The sequence below is a fragment of the Dendropsophus ebraccatus genome, chromosome 13 (genome assembly GCF_027789765.1).
Source record: "Dendropsophus ebraccatus isolate aDenEbr1 chromosome 13, aDenEbr1.pat, whole genome shotgun sequence".
Lineage (NCBI taxonomy): Eukaryota > Metazoa > Chordata > Amphibia > Anura > Hylidae > Dendropsophus > Dendropsophus ebraccatus.
Window position 1 is genome coordinate 29936868 of NC_091466.1, and position 25587 is coordinate 29962454.

The 25587-nt window shown below is 42.2% G+C and overlaps 1 protein-coding gene across 1 annotated transcript in view; it reads right to left on the minus strand.

Annotated features, from left to right (window-relative positions):
* ADAMTSL4 (ADAMTS like 4) overlaps nt 1–25587 on the minus strand; it is a 111371-nt gene that overhangs the window by 17941 nt on the left and 67843 nt on the right. Inside the window, exon 6 of the mRNA XM_069949752.1 lies at nt 14003–14139. Within this exon, the coding sequence (XP_069805853.1) occupies nt 14003–14139 (137 nt within the window). The remainder of the gene's footprint in view (nt 1–14002; nt 14140–25587) is intronic.

A 25587-nucleotide genomic window follows, 5' to 3' on the forward strand; every position in this document is an offset into this window, starting at 1 on the left:
ATAGAAGGTAAATAAGACTATGTGGTACCGAAAACCCAGGAAATACAGCCACAGCAACAACAATTTTCTCTATTCCCAGGATTGGCGGAGATTTCAGTGTTTGGACCCCTACTGATCAGCATGCTATCCCTTCTCCTGTGAACATCCCTTGTTGCTGGCTCTACTACTACATAAATTGCTGCCACTCTTACAGGGAGCAGTATGGGTAATGGATATATAAGGGAACTGCTGAATATATCTACTTGTAGCTCTGTGTGTTTAACAGCCTGGAAGTGGAAAAGAATCCATGGGTTACAGTGACCTAAATCCCCATGTGTATTTTATATTCAATCTCAAATCAGGCGTCCACATGTTTATAGAAGTTGTTCCAGAAAAAGTTTCCACATCCTGAGAGATACATATATAGGAATGTCTCCTAACAGTGCCAGGATGAGCACTTGATAGATGGTGGATGAAGTGTGTTAGGTAACTTTATCAGAAGTGGTATTAAGTTACATTCATTACAGGATTGGTGGGGGTCTGATGGCTGGGACCCCTATTGGACTTGGAATGAATAGAGTGCACTTTGTGTCTATGAATGACCGGTGCTCCATTCATTCTCTATGGGGATGCTGAACGCTTACAAGCGCTGAACCTGAAAATTTTCAGTGGCTAAATAGAGAACAAATGGAACAGTGGCCATGCACACACGCTGATCACTCCAGCTGAGGACAATTATGTCCATGTTCTCATAACTGAAAGGGGTCATAATGGTTAGACCCCCACTAATTTGCTTGTTGTATCATATACAGTGGATAGGAGACAACCTAATAAGATTAAAATACCCCTTTTTAATTCATGGCCTATCCTCATATAGGTATTCCTAATCACATTGGTTGAATGCCATCACCAGAACCTCACTGATCAGCTGTTTGGCAGAATTAGGCACCCACAAATATTTAGAGAACAGAACCAGATGCAGACGGCTCACTGTATGGTGGCCATGCTGGGTTACTGCAGCTCAACTCCTAGTACATAATGGCTGTAATCAGCTCACCATTGAGGTACCAGGTATTGGCATCCCACCAACTTGATATTGAGGACTTAACCCAACAATAGGCTGTCAAGAGACCTGGAAAACCCCTTTAAGTAGGTGGAGCATGACACAAAGATTCCATCTTTGGTGTTTTTTTTATTTCCAATGTTATGCTTAACTCACATGGGTGCTGCACTAGGCATAGCACAGTATCTGTTTTTACCCAGTGTACACCTTTAATTTACTCCTTTTATTTACGTTATAAGTAAATAAGGTTACAATGAATAATATAAAGTGAATGGTGATTCATATTGCCGAATAGTTGTATTTCTTTGGGAACCTCAAAATATCATGTGTGGTCAATGGTTTTCACATGTGTCCTACTTTGGATTCCACCTGAGTTTTAACTACATATCGCACTGGGTAAATGTTCCATCTCACGTTTTCCTTATATTTGTCTTGTGTCGATTTCTTATTTTGGAGTTTGCTACTTTTGGCCAACTGAGTAGCTCATGGGAGTCTTGCTACATGTGGATCAGTGCCCTGGATGTATGCTGAGAACAGGTTTTCCATGCCAGACCAGTTCTCTGGAATGACTATAGAAATGGACCTCATTAGCAGGGATGCAGACACGCCGACTCCTGGCATGAACTGGTAACTCAGACTATACACTATAGAAGACGAAAAGGGTGCGAGCCAGAAGATCTGGGGACCAGCAATGGGTCCTTTGTGTAAAAGCTAAAATCACCAAACAGTCCAACAGTTATGTTAAGAAAGAAATGTAATACTGTATACAGTGTCTGAAACAAGTAAATTGTGCTTCAAATAAGTCTTGTGCACTAGTTCTCGATCCCCAACTCAAGTTAGTGATCCCTAACCCTTCAGCTTCAGACACTACAATAATAGCCGATACCAAAATCGTAACAGTAATGCACAAACCCACCAAAAGGTGGCCAATTTTTGTTTACATTTTCAGCCCTTTTTGGGTTAGGGTGGTATTACACTGGACGATTTATCGGTGATTAACGATAGACAATCTCAAACAACTGCTATGGCAAAGATTTTAATTCGTTCACCCTATTACACAGGATGATGATCATTACTTATGTTCGTTCTTGCACTCGTTCTTTCCTGACTGATAGACCAGGGAATGACTGAACGACATGTTATTACACCAAACGTTGTTCGAATGATTTGTGCACGATCAACGATGAAAATAGGTCCAGATTCTATCAAATAATCAATGATTTCTCATTGGTCGTTTAATCGTTGCTTTCTATTACACAAAACGATCTAACGAGCGATCTAACGATTTTTCGCACAATAATCTTCCCGTGTAATAACACCCTTACACTAAAAGCTATAGTCCAAAAGATTTCACAATATACAGTACAGACCAAATGTTTGGACACACCTTCTCATTCAAAGAGTTTTCTGTATTTTCATGACTATGAAAATTGTAGATTGCAGCGGCATGCTATTCCATACGGATTGCGTTTAGTTGGACCATCATTTATTTTTCAACAGGACAATGACCCCAAACACACCTCCAGGCTGTGTAAGGGCTATCTGACCAAGAAGGAGAGTGATGGGGTGCTACGTCAGATGACCTGGCCTCCACAGTCACCAGACCTGAACCCAATCAAGATGGTTTGGGGTGAGCTGGACTGCAGAGTGAAGGCAAAAGGGACACCAAGTGCTAAGCATCTTTGGGAACTCCTTCAAGACTGTTTGAAGACCATTTTAGGTGACTACCTCTTGAAGCTCATCAAGAGAATGCCAAGAGTGTGCAAAGCAGTAATCAAAGAAAAAGGTGGCTACTTTGAAGAACCTAGAATAAAATACATATTTGCAGTTGTTTCACACTTTTTTTGTTAAGTATATACTGTACAGTAATTTCACATGTGTTAATTTATAGTTTTGCCTTTAGTGTGAATCTACAATTTTCACATTTATGAAAATATAGAAAACTCTTTGAATGAGAAGGTGTATCCAAACTTTTGGTCTGTACTGTATGTCTATAAATATATGCCATGGTAAAAACATATTTTGACATGTTAAGATGTTCCTGGCGCTTAATTTTACTGCCGAAACAATTATCAACACAAAATTAAGCAATTGTGTGCAGAAAGAAGCTATTGTTTAATTGAACTAAACAGAAGTAAATTGGAAAAATACAGCCCTTTGGGATGCACTGCTTTCTATGGATGGAGAGTTGTTTTGTATACTGGCTTATAGGTTTCCAAGAATTCCTTTATTATATGCATGTAATAACATAAAGCAGACAACCTTTAATTTTTTTCTTTCTGAGGTCAAGTGAAAGTCCTCTGGGACATCAAATAGTTATTAATAATTTTCCAATTTTACTTTGGGTAATGATATGAAATATGTTTTGAATTAGGAGCAGCATAAGTTTTTGTAAGATGAGGTCCAAATGTTGATTTTAATAAGAAACTGAAGGCTGCGCAGACCCAGACTCTCTACTGAGTGAGCCTGATGCCTTTCTGCCGAATAAGTCTCTAGGGATCTGGCCATGGTATGGGTTAACAGACGCTCAGTGTTTGGCCGCTGTGAAACATCCCATTGTCTCTCCGCACAGTCAAGCAATTTCTCTGGAACTGGACCAGTGGTTCTGGCTCTACATCACAAGGACTGGAGGCTTCGTACTCTCGCATGTGGTCTCAATAGCTGCCGGAGACAATCTCCTAATGTTTGGAGTACAACTCTGTCTCCTACGGATCTGTCTGTGACCATGTTACCTACAACCTTTTCCCAGCTTGAACTACTTGCAGAAGAATCACTCACACGTCCATTTCTAATGAGTCTCTTGCCCAAAGGCCAATGTTGCTTTTCTAATCAGCTGGAGGCATCTGTTATCTTCTACCATTTCTACACTCAAGAAATACCCTTTTGTTCCAGTTAGTCATAACTCGTCTCAGTAGGGTACTGCATTGCTCATATTTGTAGTCATACAGTAGAAGCAGTAGGGTTACCTTGAGGTTATTGGTAACCTTGGACCTCAGATGTGAGGTTGAGAAGTTTGGAATGAACAATTACTCAATAATATATTACATTATATGGCTGCTGAAGGGAATTTTAGACTGATATATTATATATAGTCTTTAACAGGTGTTCATCCTGCACAAATGGTAAAGAAGGCTACCAAAAATTAGAGCTGTGGTGGTGTAGCATCCATTCAATATTGGACCTACAGGTATGCTCATGCTTATTCTTTCCAGCAGGATTGGCCAGGGGAGAACCAGTGAAATCTGTAGGAGTCTAGGAGAACTGGGTTGCTCCCTGATCCAGGGTCCATGGTTTTTCTTGTGTGCCCCCACGCCCTTCTACAGAGCCCCTGTTACCTTTTGTGTTCCCACCTGCTTCTCCCCCACAGCATGGCACCAATGTCTGTGTCCCTCTCCCCCTCAAAAGCCATCACTTCTCTTGTACTCTTCCCCTTTTACCCCCCCCCCCCCTCCCCCGTTTCTACCTTTAGTCATCGATGTCCCAGCCATCCCATACAGAGCCCCTGGCACCTGCTGATCCTCCGCCCCCCCTCCAGGGCTCCATCATCTTCTCTGTCCTATGTTCGGCTCTTCACTGTATTTTAACGATCTTCTGTCCCTATCTTCCATAAAAAGACCCAGTCAACTTTTTTCTTCTATATTTACAGCCCCCATCATCTTTGGACCCCCTTCCCATCACAACCCCCTTGCTACCTGCTTCTGCCTCCCCAACAGAGACCCTGTCACCTTATGCCCCCACCCTCAAGTCCCCTATGGTACTCCTTCCATCTTCTGTACACCACCCATCCCATAACAGAGCCCCTTTCACCTTTTCATCATTAATGCCATCTTCAGGATTCTCACTCATTGGGAGAGTGAAGGACAGATAATGATGTCCACAAGAGATAAGCGAACCTCAAGCATCCTCAGGTTCCTCAAACTCTCAGCATTTCACTACTAGTGGTTGAAGAAGTTGGATGAAGCCCCAAGGAGTCCAAACATTGATACAGCCTATGGCTATGTTCACATTTTGTAAGAAACCAGCTGTTCCGTGACCCGGCAGGGATTCCTCAGAAGGCACCACTAGGTAAGTACCGTAGAAACCAAAAAGTACCGTGATTACTACGGAACTTACGAAGTGTGAACATGGCCTATAGCTGCATCCATATTTTCCAGGCAGTCTTGGGGCTGCATCCCAATTTTTTTGCCACCGGTAAGACACATATCTTAATAAAAAAAAAAATGGGTAATTTATTTTTTATCTGATAAATGAGTTGTCTTGTGGTGTTATTCATAGTCAATGAAGATCACGTAGTCCAGTGCATCCCTTACCACCTCCCTGTCCTGCAGCGTATGTGGTTAACTGCAAGAGTTTCAGCCCTAAGGGGACACTTTATATAAGCTCTAAAATGTATGCGAAGTGTGTGCAAGTCAAGCCTGCAGCCCTCATTACTCTCCAGAGAGGCAGCTATATTCCTGTTGTGGTTACAGCTGTGTGGTTACGAGGCACTGCCTACAACAGGAGACATATAGAAATAAGTGTAGTCAAGCACCCCCCCGCCTCTATTCTCCTTTTGTGGCCTGTAAACTGAACTACTAATGACGACGATTTCTCCATTTAAAGGTCCCTCACTGCAAGACTAAGAGGTGTATGTGAGGGTTGCACACATTTTTGCTAGGCCCCCTGAATTCCATTAAAAAAAATAAGGGAATAGAAACCACAATGAGCTTCTTTAGGAGAAGATTGCAGCATGCTGGGGACATTGTGCCAAGACGACGCCTAGACGCAATGTGTTAACAATATGTTCTAACAGTGTAAACAATCCACATCCAACACTTACAGTAAAGCAGAACAATCTTTTCATCCAGGGACAGATGGCTGATGAAGAAATGTTGAATTCATTGTGGTGGTGGTGGTTGTTGATGAAAAGGACAACTGGAGAAGGGCAACTAATGTCTATAAAACATGTAAATCGTTTGCAATACCCAGGCCTAAGTAAAGAGCAAATTCATTGGGACCAAAAACATTTCAATTGGTGTATGGTATATGTTCCCCAACTTCAGCCCTTGAGGATCATCGGCAGGTCATGGTGAGGAAATCCCATGCAAAGAACACTTGTGGTGATACCTGATGCACAGGCTATAATTTTATCACCTCGGGGAGGCCCTCAAAACGTGACCTGTTGGTCCAGGAGGACTGGTGTTGAGAAATACTGCCATACAATCTCCTCTAAACAGAGCCCCCTGAATCATATAAAAGGCATCTCTTTGGCCAACCTGAATAATGCTCTACAATGACAAGGGTTAGTACCCTAAATTAGTTATCTAATATGAGTTTTCTACATTCGGAGCCTCAGTTATATCAGATGGGAACATTTGGCTTCACGTTGCTCAAGGCTAGTACCAAGGTTCTCCAAATCGTAGGAGCTACATGTCACAACTTATCACCTAGGTCAAAAGATTTTACAATGTGTGATTATAAAATGTTGGTCAGAACAAACATCATCTCTCCAGGTTTCGGCCAAGAATCCCACCTCTGGACAATATCTAATAAGGAGACGTTGCTAGTTATGACCAACTGTAAATGAAATCTAGAGTTGAGTCAGCAATTCTTGATAAGTATTTTGGTATCTTGAGTTCTTATCATGCAGGGTGACATGTCCTCCTAAATCTTACTATCTAGTGTCAGTACTGTGTCACTAAGGAGGTGTTAAAAGTCAGAAGAAATCTCTGCCCCAAATTAGCAGTCTGACTGTGACAGGTGACATTAGAGATGGTCCTGCTGGGTGGTCTACAAGCCCTGCAAAGCTTACAGTGAAATATTACTCCTCACTGCCCTGAAATTTGTACAGTCAGGTCTACTCTTTGCCCCCATTGGGTGTATATCTTTTACATGTGACATCTATAAGACTGGATTATTTGGCAGAGAGAATAAGCCCAATGTAACTTTCAGAGGGTCTCGGGATTTATGATGCAGCAGTTTCCGTTCTGAGAATAGTTGCTGTAGGAGAAGGGCTGTTATTTCTCAATTCTCTGTGTAGTAAGAATAGGAAATACGAGGGGTGGGTTACACCATGAATAGACAACCAGCTCTTGGTGATGGAGAGTCTGTCATTGATACAAAGAAAGTACATTTCCCCCTGGGTTAATCTTTACAATCAATTCCAAGTAATGTGCCCCACATATACCCAGAGCTGGGCACAGATTTCTGTAACTCTGTATCTCAAACACAGTGCAACTGATTTCAACACAATACGGATTTAGTGGGGCCACAGACGAGATTTCATTTTAGGTTCCAAGTGACAGGAGCACCATGCCCCACAGTTTCTCATCAGTACTAGAAGATAGAAATGGAAAGAACCTGTATTGGAAGTCACCACTGTGGGGATGTGATATGTCTGCAGCAGTATAGGTTGGGTTAAAGTTCCATCAAACTTCATCCAACCATCCCCGACAGCCTTTCCCCATTGCACTGGTCCTGATTGATAGATAGATAAATATATTGCTCTCTATACCCAAACAGGAATCTATTAGCCCCATTTGGGGAGTGGGGCAGGAAGAAGCCACCAGGGCCCTTGTACATACAGTAGGTCTTTGGAAACCCTCTGAACCCCACTACAAAACTACAAAGAGCCACTCAGGCTGTAAAAAAAACCATTCTTTAGATGGGACCTAGAAGGGAAAATAGTCATTCACTGGTTGATGATAACTAATCGCCAGTTGCCCCAGTAGTGGAACCTGCAGCAATCTGATAAATTACAACAAGAAGCCCGACATTGGCAAAGAACAGCTATTCCTGGTCAAAGACAAACCCTATCCATTAGCACTTGGGGGCACATTTGCATTTGTCTACAGAAACATGGGGCCACTTTGCAGAAATTAGAAAAATGTGCATTAATTTTGCAGCTGTCTGGTATAATGTTATTGGAGTTAAAACAATGGTGGGCTGTCCCACTGTTACAGCAGCCAACTATCCAGTTAAAGTTGTGCTTTCTTCCATGTTGTGGTTAACCTTGTCATCTGAATCCCTACATATGGTAATTGACTCACAGTTAAAGGGGTTATCCAGAATAATAATAATAATAATAATAATAATAATAATAATAATAATAATAATAATAATAATAATAATAATAAGAAGAAGAATAAGAATAATAATGTTTTTATTTGTATAGCGCACACAGATTCCGCAGCACCTTACATAGTTTTGCCAATTATTGCTACCTGTCCCCAATAGGGCTCACAATTAGTGATGAGCGAGCATGCTCGTCCAAGCTTGGTACTCGATCGAGTATTAGGGTACTCGATGGTACTCGTTACTTGGATGAGCATCTTGCGATACTCGAGAAAATCTCATCATCCGTTTCCTGTAAGTTTGGGTGCTATTTCTCAGCCAATAAACATGCAGGAGACTCTTTGGTACATCCTGCGATCACGTGGGACCCATACATGTCGATAGCAGAGATTGGTTGGCCAGATCAGATGACCCTGTTATATAAAACGTGCAGCCGTCAGTACTCGCTTCAGACCCATGCTGTGAGAGATTAGGGACAGAGCTGCTGCTTCTCAGGGAGAGTGTCAGTGTAGGATTTAGCGTTCCAGTAGGCAGGGAATATACTAGCAATATAAACAAACAGCCCTTTTCAGGGCTTCAAATCGTTTTTTAATAGTATTACTACAGACTGCTGGCTGGGACTTGCAGTGCTGCTACCACGATTTAACCAGCACTTTGTGGTGATTGGCTGCCATGCAGTGCCATGCAGTGTCTGGCCTAATTCTTGGGAGGCTCACTAGCTTCCTCACTCACTTTTAATGGTTCTCTCTGTGCTCAATGCCATGCTGTGTCTGCTATAATTTTTGGGAGGCTCACTTGCTTCCTCACTCACTCTTAATGTTTCTCTGTGTGCTCACTGCCATGCTGTGTCTGGTATAATTTTTTGAAGGCTCACTTGCTTCCTCACTCACTTTTATTGGTTCTCTGTGAGCTCACTGCCATGCTAGGTCTGGTATAATTTTTGGAAGGCTGACTGGCTACGGCTTCTACCTTGTTCACTCTGTCCTCACTGCCATGCTGTGTCAGGCTGAATTTTTGGCTGGTTCATGATATGCTACCTCTGTTTTAATGGTTCCCTGTGTTCTCACTGCCATGCTGTGTCAGGCTGAGTTTTCGGGTGGTCCATATGCCTACCTCTGTTTTAACCAGGCTGTTGCACAGAATTAGGCATAATGGTGCCATTAGGCAGCCTCAGAGGCATGCATACATGCTGCCCCTGCTTCACACGACCTTCCCTCTACTGAACTTGGGTCCCCTGCAAAAATGCTTGAGTCTCCCATTGACTTCAATGGGGCTCGTTACTCAAAACGAGCACTCGAGTATCGGGAGATATTCGTCTCGAGCACCTGAGCATTTTAGTACTCGCTCATCACTACTCACAATCTAAATTCACCTATCTGTATGTTTTGGGTGTGGAAGGAAACCAGAGTACCCGGAGGAAACCTACGCAAACATGGAGAGAACATACAAACTCAAATGTTGCCCTTGAAGGGATTTGAACTCCAGCGTTGCAAGGCTACAGTGCTAACCACTGAGCCACCATGCTGCCCAAGCAGAGCTACTTTCTTGCAAAAACAGCACCATCCCTGTCCTCCATTCACTTCAGTGGAACTGACTTGCAAAATTACACCCAAATGGCCATGTTTTTGTAAGTCTGGATAACCCCTTTAAGTAACAGTGGCCACTATCTACCTTAAATGAGCACTTGGGTCTATAGGGATAACTCATTAGGGAAACCTAAGAAGGAGTAAGGTATTATCCCTACAGGACTAATAATGTTGTGGAGATGAGGAAAGTAACAAGTAGATTCCTGTCCCCTGTAACTTAACTATAAGAAGAAGAGACTTCTGCCATTAAAACCAATGCTGCAAGCTGCGTGCCATATGTTAGACCTTAATCAGCCACAGATGTGACTAATGCAGCAAAGGATGCTGGGGTGATTTTATGAGCACCAGGAATCACGGTACAGGGTGCCCGCTCTGCCAATCACAGTGTCTGGCATGCTGACAATCTGGCGTTCACATTGACATTAGTGGGCAGCTAATAATGGCATGCTGATGAATTTACAATATGTCGTAAATCTAGCATTTACACATGCACTCGGAGGACATACTATATAATAGCGCTTGTAATCCTGTTATGTACTTTTGTTGACCCTATTAGCTCTGACTTACAACTTACTTGAGTGGTCTGAGCAAGAGTAAAACTAGGATGCAATGTTGCATTTGTACCTAGGTCTTGGAGCCTTAAACAAGTCCTATTACAAGGCCTGATAATCGTTTAACAAGGGCTGCATGGACATCGTTCGGTGTAATAACACGTCGCTCAGTCATTCCCTTGTCTAGGAAAGGATGAGCGCAAGAACGACCATATAATAGGGTGAACGATTTAAGATTGTTCGTCATAACGATCGTTAATCGCAGTAAAATTGTCCAGTGTAATACCACCCTAATGGTACTTTTACACGGTGCGATAATTCGCCCGATCGCACGATTAACGATTTTGAATGAACTATTTTTTTTTTATAACGATCAGCGTTTAGACGGAATGATACATCGTACGGAAAATTCGCTATGCGATCGTTTTGCGATCATTTAAGCCTATCTCACACATAGGTGAAATCGCTGAAAGACTGTTTACACTGAACGATCTGCGAATTTTTTGCGAACGATCAACGATGATTTGAGAACATGTTGAAAGATCAAAATGAACGATTTTTTGCTCGTCGTTTGATCGTTCGCTGCGTTTACACGTACGATTATCGTTCGAATTCGACCGTTATCGTGCAAAAACAAACGATAATCGTCCCGTGTAAAAGGACCATATGACTCCTTGATGTCAGAATCATCATTGATATAATTAAAGGGGTTATCCAGCACTACAAAAACATTACTTTCAGAGACAACACGACTCTTGTCTCCAGTTCAGGTGCAGTTTGCAATTAAGCTCCATTCACTTCAATGGAACTGAGCAGCAAAACCCTACCCAAGCTGGAGAAAAGAGTGGGGCTGTCTCTGGAAGAAAGTGGCCATGTTTTTGTAGCGCTGAATAACCCCTTTAAAGCTCCAATCCCCTGTAATGTATCGCATTGAACTCCATAGGGTAAAATGGTGCACAGGTTTCCCATTTCCAGAGCTTGACCTATGTTCCAGGCCACACTAAGCCTAAAGCCTATCTGTAATTTGTCTGATTTTGTTAAAGCTTTAGGTTGGAGAATTCTGTATCCACTGGTAAGTTATTTGGAGAGAATGCTGGATTTAGTCATCCCCTCCACCCCCGGATTTACAGCAGGTAGAGTAATCATGACACATCCACGTATCTCATCTAAAAATAATCCACCCATTGCCTTTTATTCTGCAGGTTTTAGCTTGCACGCTTCAGAATCATTATTAAAAGTACTTTCCATTCCATCCCATTTATTACTGCTGTCATATTAACTCTTCAAAAGAGGAGGATGTACAGTTCGGAGTAATAATAATAATAATAATAATATTTATTTGTATAGCGACAACAGATTCCGCAGCACTTGGAGTACCCAAGAATTCAAGATTGTTTAAAGGAAATCTGTCCCTAACCAACTTCTATGTCTGAGGTAATTAACTAGGTGTCTGTGATTGATGGGTTCTAACTTCCCACACTCCCTCCCATCAACAGAAAGAACCAATCCAGTGGTGAAACAGCACCACTCTCATTGCTGTGGTCATGTCTGGTATTGCAGCTTAGTCCCATTCACATAGCTGCACCAACATGAATCATAAGAGTCAAGTATGACTTTTACGAACAATAAAATATTCATTATATCACTAAACAAGAGAGTGTTTATCCTCTAGGTTTACTGTGTGCTGAATAGGATTAAGACAAGTTTCAAGCTTAATCTATGTAATTTAGGTTAGTCTTGGGTTACAGTGTTTCTCCAGGAATTACAATCTGCCAGAGAATGTTGCTAAACATGTGATTTGGATGTAAGAAGGGGCTATATTTGATGGTGAACTATTGGTTGTCCTTAAATGTCTGTAAATAGCTCTAAATTTCCTATGAAACAGCAATTCTGGATATCGTTTTTTTCTCAGACTTCTATGTTGTGAGGTTCTACTGTTATTTTTACTAGAAATTTATTAAAAATTGACAACTGGGGACCTGCACGTTGGGGCTGGGCCTCTATACAGAGGCTCTATCCAATCAGTGTTTAATCTGTAGGTACACACCCCTTTGACAAGTAGGATGGTAACACCTAGTTGTCAATTAATTTATACATTTCTAGGATGAATAAGGAGGGGTGACGCACTGCAAGAGTGGTGGGTGGTGAATTTCATATTTAACAAATACCAAACTAGAATAGCAATGCCAAGATAGGAATTTAGCAAGAAAAAGCACAGGGGTCACAAGCAGCCAGGACCAACAGTTGGCCCCAGGCCATGGTTTAGAATGAATGGCTTGCAATGTGCCAGGGTATCAATTCCCTGTCATATTATTTAGTATCTCAGGTTACTTATTACTACATTGTAGTTGTTACTTTAATATAATAATACATTTCTCTGCACTTTATTCTAGGGTGGGATCCCCAGATGAACTCAACACTGCAAAGGAGAAACATGTTGGGCTTGGAACTTCCACAGGTTGTTCTTTTCTTTCCTGGAAATAATTTTTGAAGGTGGGTAGATAGTATATCCGTTGTTCTTGTGACCCCTGTGCTTTTTCTTGCTATACTAGTATGTTTGGAACTGGGATAAGTGTTTGGTTTTTGCTACAGTATATGACATTCATCACCCACCACTCTTTGGCATGGTATTACCATTTGTACACATTGTGAACCTTTGTCTGATGTCAGTGATTTGAAGTACACTATGCGGTAAGATGCAGAACTGAATGCAAGCACTTACTAAAATAGGCATGGCAGGAGTGTGGACAGGTTTGACAAATACATAGTTGTTGTATTGTTGGTCGGGTGTTCATTGGGGGGGGGGGGGGGGTCACACAAATGTGATGTGGAATGGTCTTCGGGGTGTGGAGAATATTTCTTGATTTCAGTACTGCAGGCACTTGTCCAGGATACTGAACTGCTCATTTCTGATAAAGGAACCTGGACAGGAGCCACATCATCTGAAAGCCAAGTGCTCCACGTAATATGAATAACGTTTCTTCACTGTTCTACTTTTTATGGTATAACTGATAGGCTTTAGTGAATAACAGACCGGGGGGTAGTATCAGAGCAGTGGTACTGATAAGAACCTTTGTGCACACAAATGGACATGAGTTCCGCAGCAGAAGGACCACCAACTACACTTCAAAGTAAAAAGACTGGTTAATGTTATATCATATATTTTCATTCTAGTCTCCCGGGCTATAAATGTTTCCTTACACCAGGAGACAAGGTAATGTGTTCATTGAGGCTCGTCGTTCATGGTTTAGCTAAGTATTAGTAATTTGTGCACTTTTACCTACATGTGAAGACTTGAGGTCTCCATGACACAATCCAAGTTTCTACATAGCTCATTGTGGTTAATCCTGTCTCACAAACATCCTGTTCAGTGTGTCTATATACACATTGTTATATGAATCACCTACAGAACCCTGGACAGGATACCAAGATTTCACATCTCGCCAAGTCACAGGTTGGTGAGATGGCCCCAATGTCTATAAACAGGAGGAGTCACCAAAGACAGATCATAAATGAGTGTAGGAAGCCATATTATAGTCGCTGGTCCCAAGTCAAACATTGGTAATTCTAAATATTTATCAACCAAATGCAAACTAAATGGCCATACATGAGGGTGTGCGTGTTGTAAAAAGCTGTCGACCATCTTTGATTCCTTGTGGTTTTAGTGATGTTGAGGAATTTGACATGTAACTGAGGCCGCTCATGAATCCAAGGGTAAACACCAGACTACACAATGCCTCTTGTGCTTAAAGAAATGACCTCATACTTACCAAACACTGCCCATCGACGCAAACATCAAGAGAACCAGCCTCACAGGGAGTTCCATCTTGGACCTTCTCGGTATGACGTACATAGAAGCGGTATCCGATGGGCCGGCAATTCAGAGCACACCTTTGATTTCCACTCACTGCAAACAAAAGCGAAAACTCTTAGGGCTTTCATACAATTTTGAGATTTCTCTAACGTGACACATTTTAATATTACATTCAACCAATTCTAAGCGTTCCATTCCTGCTAGGTGACCCCCTACTTTTGGTGCCCATTAGTGTCCATAAAAGTTGTAACTCCTACAGACCTTGACCTGGACCTCCCGACTAAACCAAGTGGAAACCATCACAAGGTTAGCCTCAGTTAAACCACAGAAGACTCTAGTGTTGTGGCCTTTGTGCCAAAAAAATGCAGCCACATTATGACTCTTTGAAGAAGACATTGATGGCTTTGTAGCGTTAAAGTATAAAGTTCTTCATAACATTATCCAGGGTTATTTATGGTAAATACAAGGCTACTTGGCAACAACAATTGGCCAACTTTAGAGGTCATCCATGATCTGTTACCCCAGTATAAGACCATCAAAACTAAGAAACTTTTACAGATTATTAACGAGAAAAATCAGAGCATGGCAATATTATGTCAATTCTTAAAGGAACACACCAGGCACACTGAAACACTGTGTAATGCCTGGGGCGGGGTCATGACAAGGGTAATCACAATGTAATTTCTTTGAATCCTTGTGTCATCAACAGTTCTTTAGTTCGTGGAATAGGCTGACCACACAAAAGGGCTGTTTAAAGAGATAAAATTCCAGAACAACATTATACACGTGAAATGATAACTGTAGGATTTAGGTTGCCACAACAGAACTCAACAACATATCCTGTTTTTTACCTTTCATCCAATGTCTTTAGCCGAATATGCACCTGACAGATGCTGAGGACACTTGGAAGATACTACCTGCCAATACAGCTGCCGGATAAAACCTAAAGTCCATAGCCTTAAAGATCATTTTTGAGTTGTATTACTTCATATCCCAGCCTCTATGACAGTCTATGTACTCATAGGAGAATACTGTTGGCCCATTAATAAAGAAAGACGCCAAGTGTTATTGGGTCCATTAAAGAAAGGGAATATTTAATGGCACCTTCTCAGCAATGGTGGTTCCATTTTCTCTCATCATATACAAGAGACTAGCGCTGACATAATACTTGGCGTAGAGAAGGTGTTACTAGTATTCCTCATGACGTGCACATTTTTTTAACAAGTGACCGGTGATGGCCTCCACAGTAAACACGCTTTACGCCATATGTTTTGCTTCAAATGGTATTTAACACTAGGATTTCCTCACACACAATGAAAACTCTAAACTCTTAAAAATCCTGTGAACATCTGCTGGGCTGGAACTAGAATTCTTGACCTTTATTCTCCTTTGGTGGGGTTTACAAAATCACATAGAAGAACTCTGTGGAATCATGTAGACAATGATTAAAGTGGGTCTTGGTATTAAAGGGGAATATCATACTCCCTAATTTTGTGACATGATAATAACAAAGCCGGTGGTCTATAAGATTTGGTCTACCCTTGGTTCCCACAATGATTAATGTAAAGCCCTTTAGGCCAGGGTTGGAATCCATACAATTTTTCAAAATGCTGTGTATTGTACCTTCGCATGAGTGAGGTTCCAGTTTGCAGTGTAGGACATCTTGTTGGTCGTAGAACATTGTCCCCTGCATTCTCAGGAGTGTGCTATTTTATAGTCTAGTACACATCTTGTAATGGTACTATTTTATATTATTTGTGTATGTTGATGCACTTTCATTGTAGGCTGTGAGCAAGGGGGATTTATTTAGTTGAGGTGGTCCATATATGTGGAATGTTCTGGAGGGTGGGAGGAGCCTGCCCAGGCTCAGCCTTGCTTGATAGAAGTGTCTTAACCCCTGCCTTCTAGAATTAGACCTTGAATCTCAGGAAAACCGGGAGCATCCAAACCCCTGCCTCAAAAAAGGATATGACCTGGTGTTTACACCCCAGCCTATCCAGAGGGAGACAGATTTAAACAGAGAGAGAAGAATAAGAAAATTGACATCAGGGAGAAGGTGGGCGAGTATCTATTGCTGCTGTAAGACCTTTAAGGGCTTTATCCTGGGCCTAGGTCATAGGCTTCTTTACATTAGATTTCCCTCTGGGGTGTACACAACAAGTTCATAGACCTCAACCACTGTTGTTTTTCAGACATGTCTCAAAAGTTGAAAAGGCGTGACAATGAGTTGGATGCACAAAAACAAAAATGGAAAAAAAAAATAAGTTGGATGGCCTGATTCTTTGGTTGGTCAACCAAATGGTTTATCTACTAGCACATATGCCAAACTATTAAGATGTGGACAACTCCTATCAGAGCTTTGATGGTACCAAAGCAGTTTTATATTCTGTGATACGATAAAAGAAAAATTATGAACTAGAAAATAGCGGTCCAGTTCGTTTAAGGATACCAAATTATGGGAGGTTACAGTACCCGGCATTTTATAGGCAGTGATAAAGAGCTGTCACCCGGAGTTTTAAGGTGAAAAAGAAATGAACTACTTAAAAGGGTTTTTGGAAACACCACTATCACATCTATTTGTCAAGGACTGAGATCATTGATGACTTTACAATATTTCGAGGCGTGAGTCTATAAAAGAGGCAACTGGCCGGGGTCACATTCATACTAAAATACTCTTTTGCTTAAATTCAGCCTGCTCTTTCTCGTCTTTTTCAAGGAATAATGATGTTAATAAATATTCGAGGAACTGAGCCCTGGAGATGAGGACTGCTCTCTGCTATGTGAGACCTCCCTGGCTTCTTGTAGATACGATCCACAAATTCTCTCTTCGGAGTCCAGATTGAAAGCAGAAATTTCTCTGCTGCCTGGCGAGCGTAGAGCCCCGCGCAGCTGGGAGACATCTGTCCATGATGGTTTGTATCCTGGACCACGTATCTATTCCAACAAGGTCATCCTGTGTTTTACAGTATTTTATCTCGCCTGACAACAGACTGACTTCAGTATTAGGATAAGGAACAGCTGATCCAAACGTGAAACAACGAAAGTGAGCTTGTGCGTTTTATAATACGCAGAGGTGTGGAGGATATGGAGTTTACATTAGTGTGACACTTCTGCTTTAGCCTAGAAACTTTTGTTGCTGATCTAAGCCTCAGCCAACCTGGATGAAGCAACTATCTATTATAGGAAAAAAGCGTCCAGTCAGTCTTCTGCTCTGTTAAAAGTTCCTCAACCAATTGTTGCCAACAAGAAAAGATCCTACAAAACCTATATCAATACTACACGGAGACTGTGGTAGGGGGTCTTGGTCCCTGTCTCATAGAGGTCAAGTAGAAAACAACACAAAATGGAGAAAACTTTCGGGTCAACCAACATTTGTCAGTATCGATCAACATTACTTCTATATAGACAGAAGATGGGTCCTGAAAATTATTTCCTTTGGTGGGCACAAATACAACTCTTGCACCACGGATCTATCGACATGGGGTTGCATACCCTAAAGATGTCCCAAACACATTTAAAATCAGCTATTCTTTTGGAATCTCCATATACATTTAGGCTATGTTCACACACCATAAGTTTAGTATTAATCACAGCCGTTGTTGCCAATTTTCAACAACGACAATGATTAATACTAAACATTAAGCTGCAGGTAGAGGATATCCCAGCTGGCGTGTATACACATAGTATACACTCCGGCCAGGACCCCTAGCAGCTGTACAAAAAACTGACATGTCAGTTTTGTGCGGCCGCTATTCAGTCTTGCCGCACTCTCCATTGTGTTCCCAATTCAATAGTGAAGTACCATCCGGAATTAACTTTACTAACACCGGCTGTTCTGGGTCACATAACGGCCAGTGTTTCCCGATGTGTGAACATGGCCTTATGCTGTAATGTGCTTTCAATGGAGAGAAGGTTGCTGCCAGACACCATATCCATTAGGCACAAAACTACTGGGCATTGAAAGGATTGACTATTTTGTCCCCCCCCCCCCCCCCCCCCCCCCCCCCCCCCACCATTAATTGTCTGGAGGCCGCCATATACATTAGATAGTTGGTCCCACCAAAATACACTTACATTTGTGTATTGGGGTCTGAATTTATTTAGCCTTTAGGTTGAGTTAGCCTGATGTTCACATTTTTGGTAACACTGTGTACAATTTAGTGATGTTACTTTCTGCTTTTCTGTAAGAAGCTATTGAGAATTTTCCAGTTTAGTATTCAGATTTCATCTGTAAAGAGTAGAAATGTCAATGTCATTACAAGAACTAGCGCTATCAACTTTCATCCCTCAAGGCATTTTGCCTTCTTATTTAGTTTTTCTTAAAGAGTACCTGTCATTATAAATAACATTTGACATATCATCAGGCATGTCAAAAGTTATCGATTGCAGCAGGTTGCACTGCTGAACCCGCAAGATACAGCTGAGAAGAGAACGCAGCAACCATACTAACCACTCCCCGGCCGCTTACTAATTCTGATACTGTAGCCTCGTAGGCCATAATGAACCAGAGACAGAGGCGACCCTTCCAATAACTTTTCATAGGCTATAATGAAGCAGAGATAGAGGTGACCCTTCCAATAACTTTTCATAGGCCATAATGAAGCAGAGATAGAGGTGACCCTTCCAATAACTTTTCATAGGCTATAATGAAGCAGAGATAGAGGTGACCCTTCCAATAACTTTTCATAGGCCATAATGAAGCAGAGATAGAGGTGACCCTTCCAATAACTTTTCATAGGCCATAATGAAGCAGAGATAGAGGTGACCCTTCCAATAACTTTTCATAGGCTATAATGAAGCAGAGATAGAGGTGACCCTTCCAATAACTTTTCATAGGCCATAATGAAGCAGAGATAGAGGTGACCCTTCCAATAACTTTTCATAGGCCATAATGAAGCAGAGATAGAGGTGACCCTTCCAATAACTTTTCATAGGCTATAATGAAGCAGAGATAGAGGTGACCCTTCCAATAACTTTTCATAGGCCATAATGAAGCAGAGATAGAGGTGACCCTTCCAATAAATTTTCATAGGCCATAATGAAGCAGAGATAGAGGTGACCCTTCCAATAACTTTTCATAGGCTATAATGAAGCAGAGATAGAGGTGACCCTTCCAATAACTTTTCATAGGCCATAATGAAGCAGAGATAGAGGTGACCCTTCCAATAACTTTTCATAGGCTATAATGAAGCAGAGATAGAGGTGACCCTTCCAATAACTTTTCATAGGCCATAATGAAGCAGAGATAGAGGTGACCCTTCCAATAACTTTTCATAGGCTATAATGAAGCAGAGATAGAGGTGACCCTTCCAATAACTTTTCATAGGCTATAATGAAGCAGAGATAGAGGTGACCCTTCCAATAACTTTTCATAGGCTATAATGAAGCAGAGATACAGGTGACCCTTCCAATAACTTTTCATAGGCTATAATGAAGCAGAGATAGAGGTGACCCTTCCAATAACTTTTCATAGGCTATAATGAAGCAGAGATAGAGGTGACTCTTCCAATAACTTTATATAGGCTATAATGAAGCAGAGATAGAGGTGACCCTTCCAATAACTTTTCATAGGCCATAATGAAGCAGAGATAGAGGTGACCCTTCCAATAACTTTTCATAGGCCATAATGAAGCAGAGATAGAGGTGACCCTTCCAATAACTTTTCATAGGCCATAATGAAGCAGAGATAGAGGTGACCCTTCCAATAACTTTTCATAGGCCATAATGAAGCAGAGATAGAGGTGACCCTTCCAATAACTTTTCATAGGCTATAATGAAGCAGAGACAGAGGTGGCCCTTCCAATAACGTTTGCTCAGTCTCAGGAGAACATGGTTTCATGCTTATCCTGTTTATATACAGGACACAATACCGAGGACCTCCTTACAGGTTCACATTAACGCAGACACTTAGGGGGAGATATATCAAACTGGTGTAAAGTAGAATTGTCTTAGCTGCCCCTAGCAACCAATCAGATTCCACCTTTCATTCCTCACAGATTCTTTGAAAAATAAAAAAAAAGTGGAATCTGATTGGTTGCCGGGGGCAACTAAGACAATTCTACTTTACACCAGTTTGATAAATCTTCTCCAAATCTGCAAAAAATGAAAACCTTTACATCTGACAGACAGACTGTGATCAAAACACCCTGTCACCGAGAAGCGTTTACGTCATAGGAATGTGACTACTGTGTAATCCCTATAGGTCCTATATAAGCACGGAGCAATGATTAAGAACACTTGGCTCTCAGTCTGGAGACATTTCTCATTACTCTGTATCCAACCTCCCTTCAGTTCTTTACATTAGATGTAAAAATCCCATAAATAATTTAAATTGAGTGGATATGAATTTCTGGCTCTCTACGATCTCCCTTTATGATATACACAGCTGTAAAAATTATAATCCCTGGTAACTTATGAAAAGGTGGGTGGTTAAAGAAATATGTTGCTGTCTACCTACTAAGATACAGTAATGTAAGACCTGCACAAGAGGAACAGCATCAGTGCTTCAATGGTCATTTAGAGAGTACCGGGGTGGGGGTAGCATGGGGGGGGGGGACTGTCAAACTTGCCAAAAGCCAAGAGAAAGGGTCAAGGGTTTCTACTTTGTCATGTGGAGTAACTGTTGACAGATCATTAGATATGTTAAAAGTTACTAATCGCAACAGGTCTTACTCTTGAGACCCTGCGAATCCTGAGATACACCTGGGGGGAGTGTACTGCAGAAAATTTTGGAATCTCAAATAGGACCCCTGTAGCAAGAGATTGGTTCCACAGTCACCTTCAAACAGGACTTTTACCTCTCCAACCTTTAAGGTCTTTAATTGTTATAGACACTGGCCCCATCCACTGGGAAGGCTGGTGGGCTATCCCCAATATGGTGAATTATAGTCTAGGTAATAAGAGTCTTTGATAATGATCGTTCCCTATAACTGGGCCATGTATGAGGCCAGTGATCAGCTGACAAACAAGCAAACACTTGTTTGTTGCCTGACTAGATCTTGTGCAGCCAATAAAATCACTGTTATCAGCCGAACCTCCCCCCGTCAACATAAATGCATAACTAAGGATAAAGTTTTAATGCCGCCTCATGATACAGTAATAGTTTAAGCTCTGTAAAGAGTCAGTAAACAAACACCGTTCATGCAGATTGGCACTCATTCTCCTTCCTTCATGGGATCATGTAAAAAGGCCTTGAATTAGGGACACAGCAGTTAGGAACAATATGGTCAAAAGGTAAAGAGGAGGTCAAAACTCGTTAAGATACACAAATTGAATCTTAATGAATTTCATTAAAACAGCCAAACCTTTAGTAGCTACAGTACTGTGACTATAACAGAAGGGCAAATTTGTTGAAGCATGTCCTTGTAAAAGTGTCAAAAATTGGAAAATCACAATTTTAAAAAAAATGTCAATCAGCCAGTCAATCATCCAATTTCTGCCATTCCCCTCCTCTCTGTCCCTATACCTCTAACTGCCTGCTGCCATTCTGCTCTCTCCTCCACACACAGCCGACTGGCCACCTCCGTTACCAAACGGTGAGGGCGGGGGGGTTCTGACATCACAGAGGGGCCTGGAGCCAATCGGACGGGTGATAGGGATTATGGTTAATTTTAGACAGCATATTTGGCCGCCATTTTGTTTTTTTGTTTTTTTTTGTGAATTTTCTTAACGAATCGGGGGGAAATTCGATTCGCAGGATGAAGCTAATCAACATCGCGATTCGCAGCAAATCTTGATTCGCCAGATTCGTTTCGCTTATCTATAGTCAAAGGTCTCATAATGGTTAAAGTTAGTGATGAGCGAATACTGTTCGATCGAATAGATATTTGATCAAATAGTAAGGTATTCGATCGAATATTATCAAATAGTTTGCCGAATATTCGATAAATATTCGATAATCATTCAGATCCCCCGGCTTCCGGTTTTTGGATGTTTTTCAGTGATCGAATACTTGTTCCCATTGACTGTAATGGGATTGAATATTCGAATATTCGGAAGATATTCGTACGAATATCGAATATTCGAATATTTCACTATTCGCTCATCACTGCTTAAAGTGTATGTACCAGTATAATTAATTAATTAAGATTTCCATATCATCTGCTCAGCACTGTACACATTGCAACAGTGGTGTCCATTCCTCCCATTGAAACCCGGTTTCTGAGATCTCCTTTGATTTGTACTTTTAGTTTGGTGCACTGGAGGTGGGCCCAGCGCCCCCAGTGCCGCGATATCCGCTCCCCTCAGTGGCGCACCATCTTCAGAATCAGTTCTGTGCCTGGCCTGATTAGTGCCGATCAGGTGATATAGAAATCGTAAGTGAGTAGTTATAGTGGTACATTGGATTTAATACAAATGTGGCCCTATTTGCCTATATGGTTTACTTTATGAGGCTAGTTTTGTCAGCAGTGAAAGGGTTACTTGTGTTGGGTGTTCGCCTGGCTAGTGCTGGCTGACAATTTAGAATGAAAACAAAAAGACCCTGCAGAATAGGGAGGTAACCAGCAGATCATCAGGAGAAAGAACAATTCTTTCTCTACAGTAAACTTTATCTAGTGGCCGCCCTTACAGAAGGGACAGCGCTTAATATAGAGGAATGTCCCCCAAAAGAATAGATGAACCCAAAAGCCTTTAAACAGAATGTACTCATTGTAACCTTCTAAAAAGCAACCTCATAGAGTTAAGAGGAGCTAGACAGATTCTAGCTAAAGTATGAAATCTGGAACTGGGCTAAAAGTGGCATCCAAGCATAGGTGGTTTATGGGAAACAATCACCTCCAATAATGGCTTCCTAAAGGTCTGCAATAATAAGCAAAACAGGTCCTACCCATAAACGTTCCTGTTCTGTGTTGTATCTGATATGCAGCTTACTTCTCTTGAAATGATTGGGACAGAGCTGCAATACCTTTAATAACCTGTGGACAGGTGTGGCACTGTTTTGGAAAGAAGGTAGCTTTTTTTCCCCTAATCCTAGCCTTGGAAGCCATTCGATGAGTGTTTAAAGTGACTCTATACCCACAATCTGTCCCCCCCCCCAAACCGCTTATACCGTCAGATAGCTGCTTTTCATCCAAGATTTTTCCTGGGGTCCATTCGGCAGATGATGCAGTTATTGTCCTAAAAAACACCTTTAGGGTGCCTTCACACCTACCGGATCCACAGCGGATCTCATTCTGCGGATTCGAAGCGAGAACCGCTGAGGATCCGGTATCAATTCACCCCTATGATAGCACATATTCGCAGCGGGATTGACATCCCGCTGTGAATATGTGCTTTAACTCCCTGGTGCCCGCATCCCCGCCGTCGCATCCCCGGCGCATCCCCCCATCCCGGCCACATCCCCCCATCAGCCCACCGCCGCCCGCATCCCGCCGCCGAGAGCATACAGTACCTGCTCGGCGGTGCGGCTGCAGTGAGGCTGCCGGCTCTGGTCCCGCTCAGATCAGTTGAGCGGGACCGTAGCCGGGAGCCTTACTGTAGCCGCGCCACCGAGCAGGTAATGTATGCTCGGGGCGGCGGGCCGGTGATGGGCTGATGGGGGTGTGTGGCCGGGATGGGGGGGATGTGGCGCCGCCGGGGATGGGGGATGCGACGGCGGGGCTGCGGGCACCAGGGAGTTAAAGCACATATTCACAGTGGGATGTTAATCCCGCTGCGAATATGTGCTATCATAGGGGTGAATTTCTACCGGATCCGCAGCAGTTCTCGCTTCGAATCCGCAGAAGTGGGATCCTGTAGGTGTGAAGGCACCCTTAAACTTGTAGCCCTGTGTCAAATTGGCATGGCCTAGAGTGTCTTTGCCCTAGGATTACACTGCCTCTCTGTCCCTCCTCCCCGCCCTCTTCACTATTAGGAATGCCTCAGGCAGGATTTCTCCTATTCATCGCTTGTCTGAAAACTGCACATGTACCTTAACTATCCAGCACATGTACAGTGTTCAGACAAGAGATAATTAGGAGAAATCCTGCCAGGGAAATTCCTAATGATGAAGAGGGCAGGTAGGAGGGACGTAGTGGGGTTGCAGGACTTGGGCACAGACACTCTAGGACACGCCCATTTCAAACAGGGCTGCAAGTTTAAAAGTTGTTTTTTAGGACAATAAATGCATCACCTGCCGCATGAACCCCAGGACAGATCTTTGATAAAAAGCAGCTAACTGGAGGGCAGATTGTGGGTACAAAATAAGCTGGCTTAATAAATAGTGCTTATCACGTGGGGGGCTCGGGATTTCGATTATCAATTTATGTCCCTAAAAATACACTAGTGAATTATATTATCGAATATGTTAAAGGAATTCTATTCTGTATGTGTAACTCTACATATAAGATGAGACTCTTATTTTTCCCTGATCTGGACAGCTGCTTTAGTCTCAGGTCATCCATACTTCCTATTTTTCCTTCATAAAGTGTCTGAAAAAATGTCATGGTATATATTGCCATATTGCTTAAACAGAAACCAAAGCTCTATAATATATCAAGCACACCCTGCTCACTACTCAGCTATGCCGACGGCCTGGGAATGAATAGGGGGCTGGAGAGAAGGTTTTCAGTAGGAGAGGGGGGAACATCTGGCAGGGCTAAGCACTCAGCACATGTGTGCATCTCCCTATAGCTTTATCCCAGCAAAGGCTATTAGTCAGCCTGCAAAAGGCATTCGTGGGACTGGAGAGGTTAATCCCACGCTGGCAGTCTTCCCTCCATTTACTCCGCCGTGAATGGTGGAAATGTGTTTTTTGGGGCAGGTGGAAAGAAAGAAATAGTTTTAACTTTTATGTCAGGGATTGAGGACTTGTCTGCCCAAATGGCAGCTCTCCCTGGGCAGTCAGATGGCCCCTGGCACAGAATTTTAGTGAATAATATTCCATTTTTTTTAATGGATAATAAAGATTTTGGCCAGTTGTTTCCATTTATAATCCCATCCTACAAAAGTTTATGGTAAATCCTTTGCTGGCGTTCACTTGTTGGCTTCCAACCCAACATTCAAGGCACACACCCAACAAAGACCCCATCTACAGTATATCCCTTCTATATACCAGCATCAACATCCCACAGAGCGTACGGAGGAGGATAGTTCTTATCAGACACATGGGGGTCTCCCCTGCCCAGTCCCACAGAGACCATGAGCTTTGATGTCCATCTGGTACTACTTTATGGTCACAAAGTATTCAGCTGACTCTACATGAATACAAAGAGGCATCGTATAATGCTACTATGAGGGACTAGAGAGACTTGTAACATATCGTCTATGACCATATGGTTTGAATACATGAAAGCCCCCAGCAGAGACCCCCGGTTTCTCAAGGGAGCACCTTTTAAATGTAATGCATTTACTAACTCAAGATAAAGGATAAAAAGCCTATGTAAAGAGCTACAGGCAATGAGAGTACAAGATTTAGTATTAGTCTGTGCAGGAAATGGAGACAAATACATTACATGGAGTTCCCTTGTTCTAGAAGTAAAGGAAACACCATCTACTAAGAGCTATTGTTATCCTGAAATCTGGATTTATTGTGTATGGTAGGCTGGTACCGTGTTTCTCAGA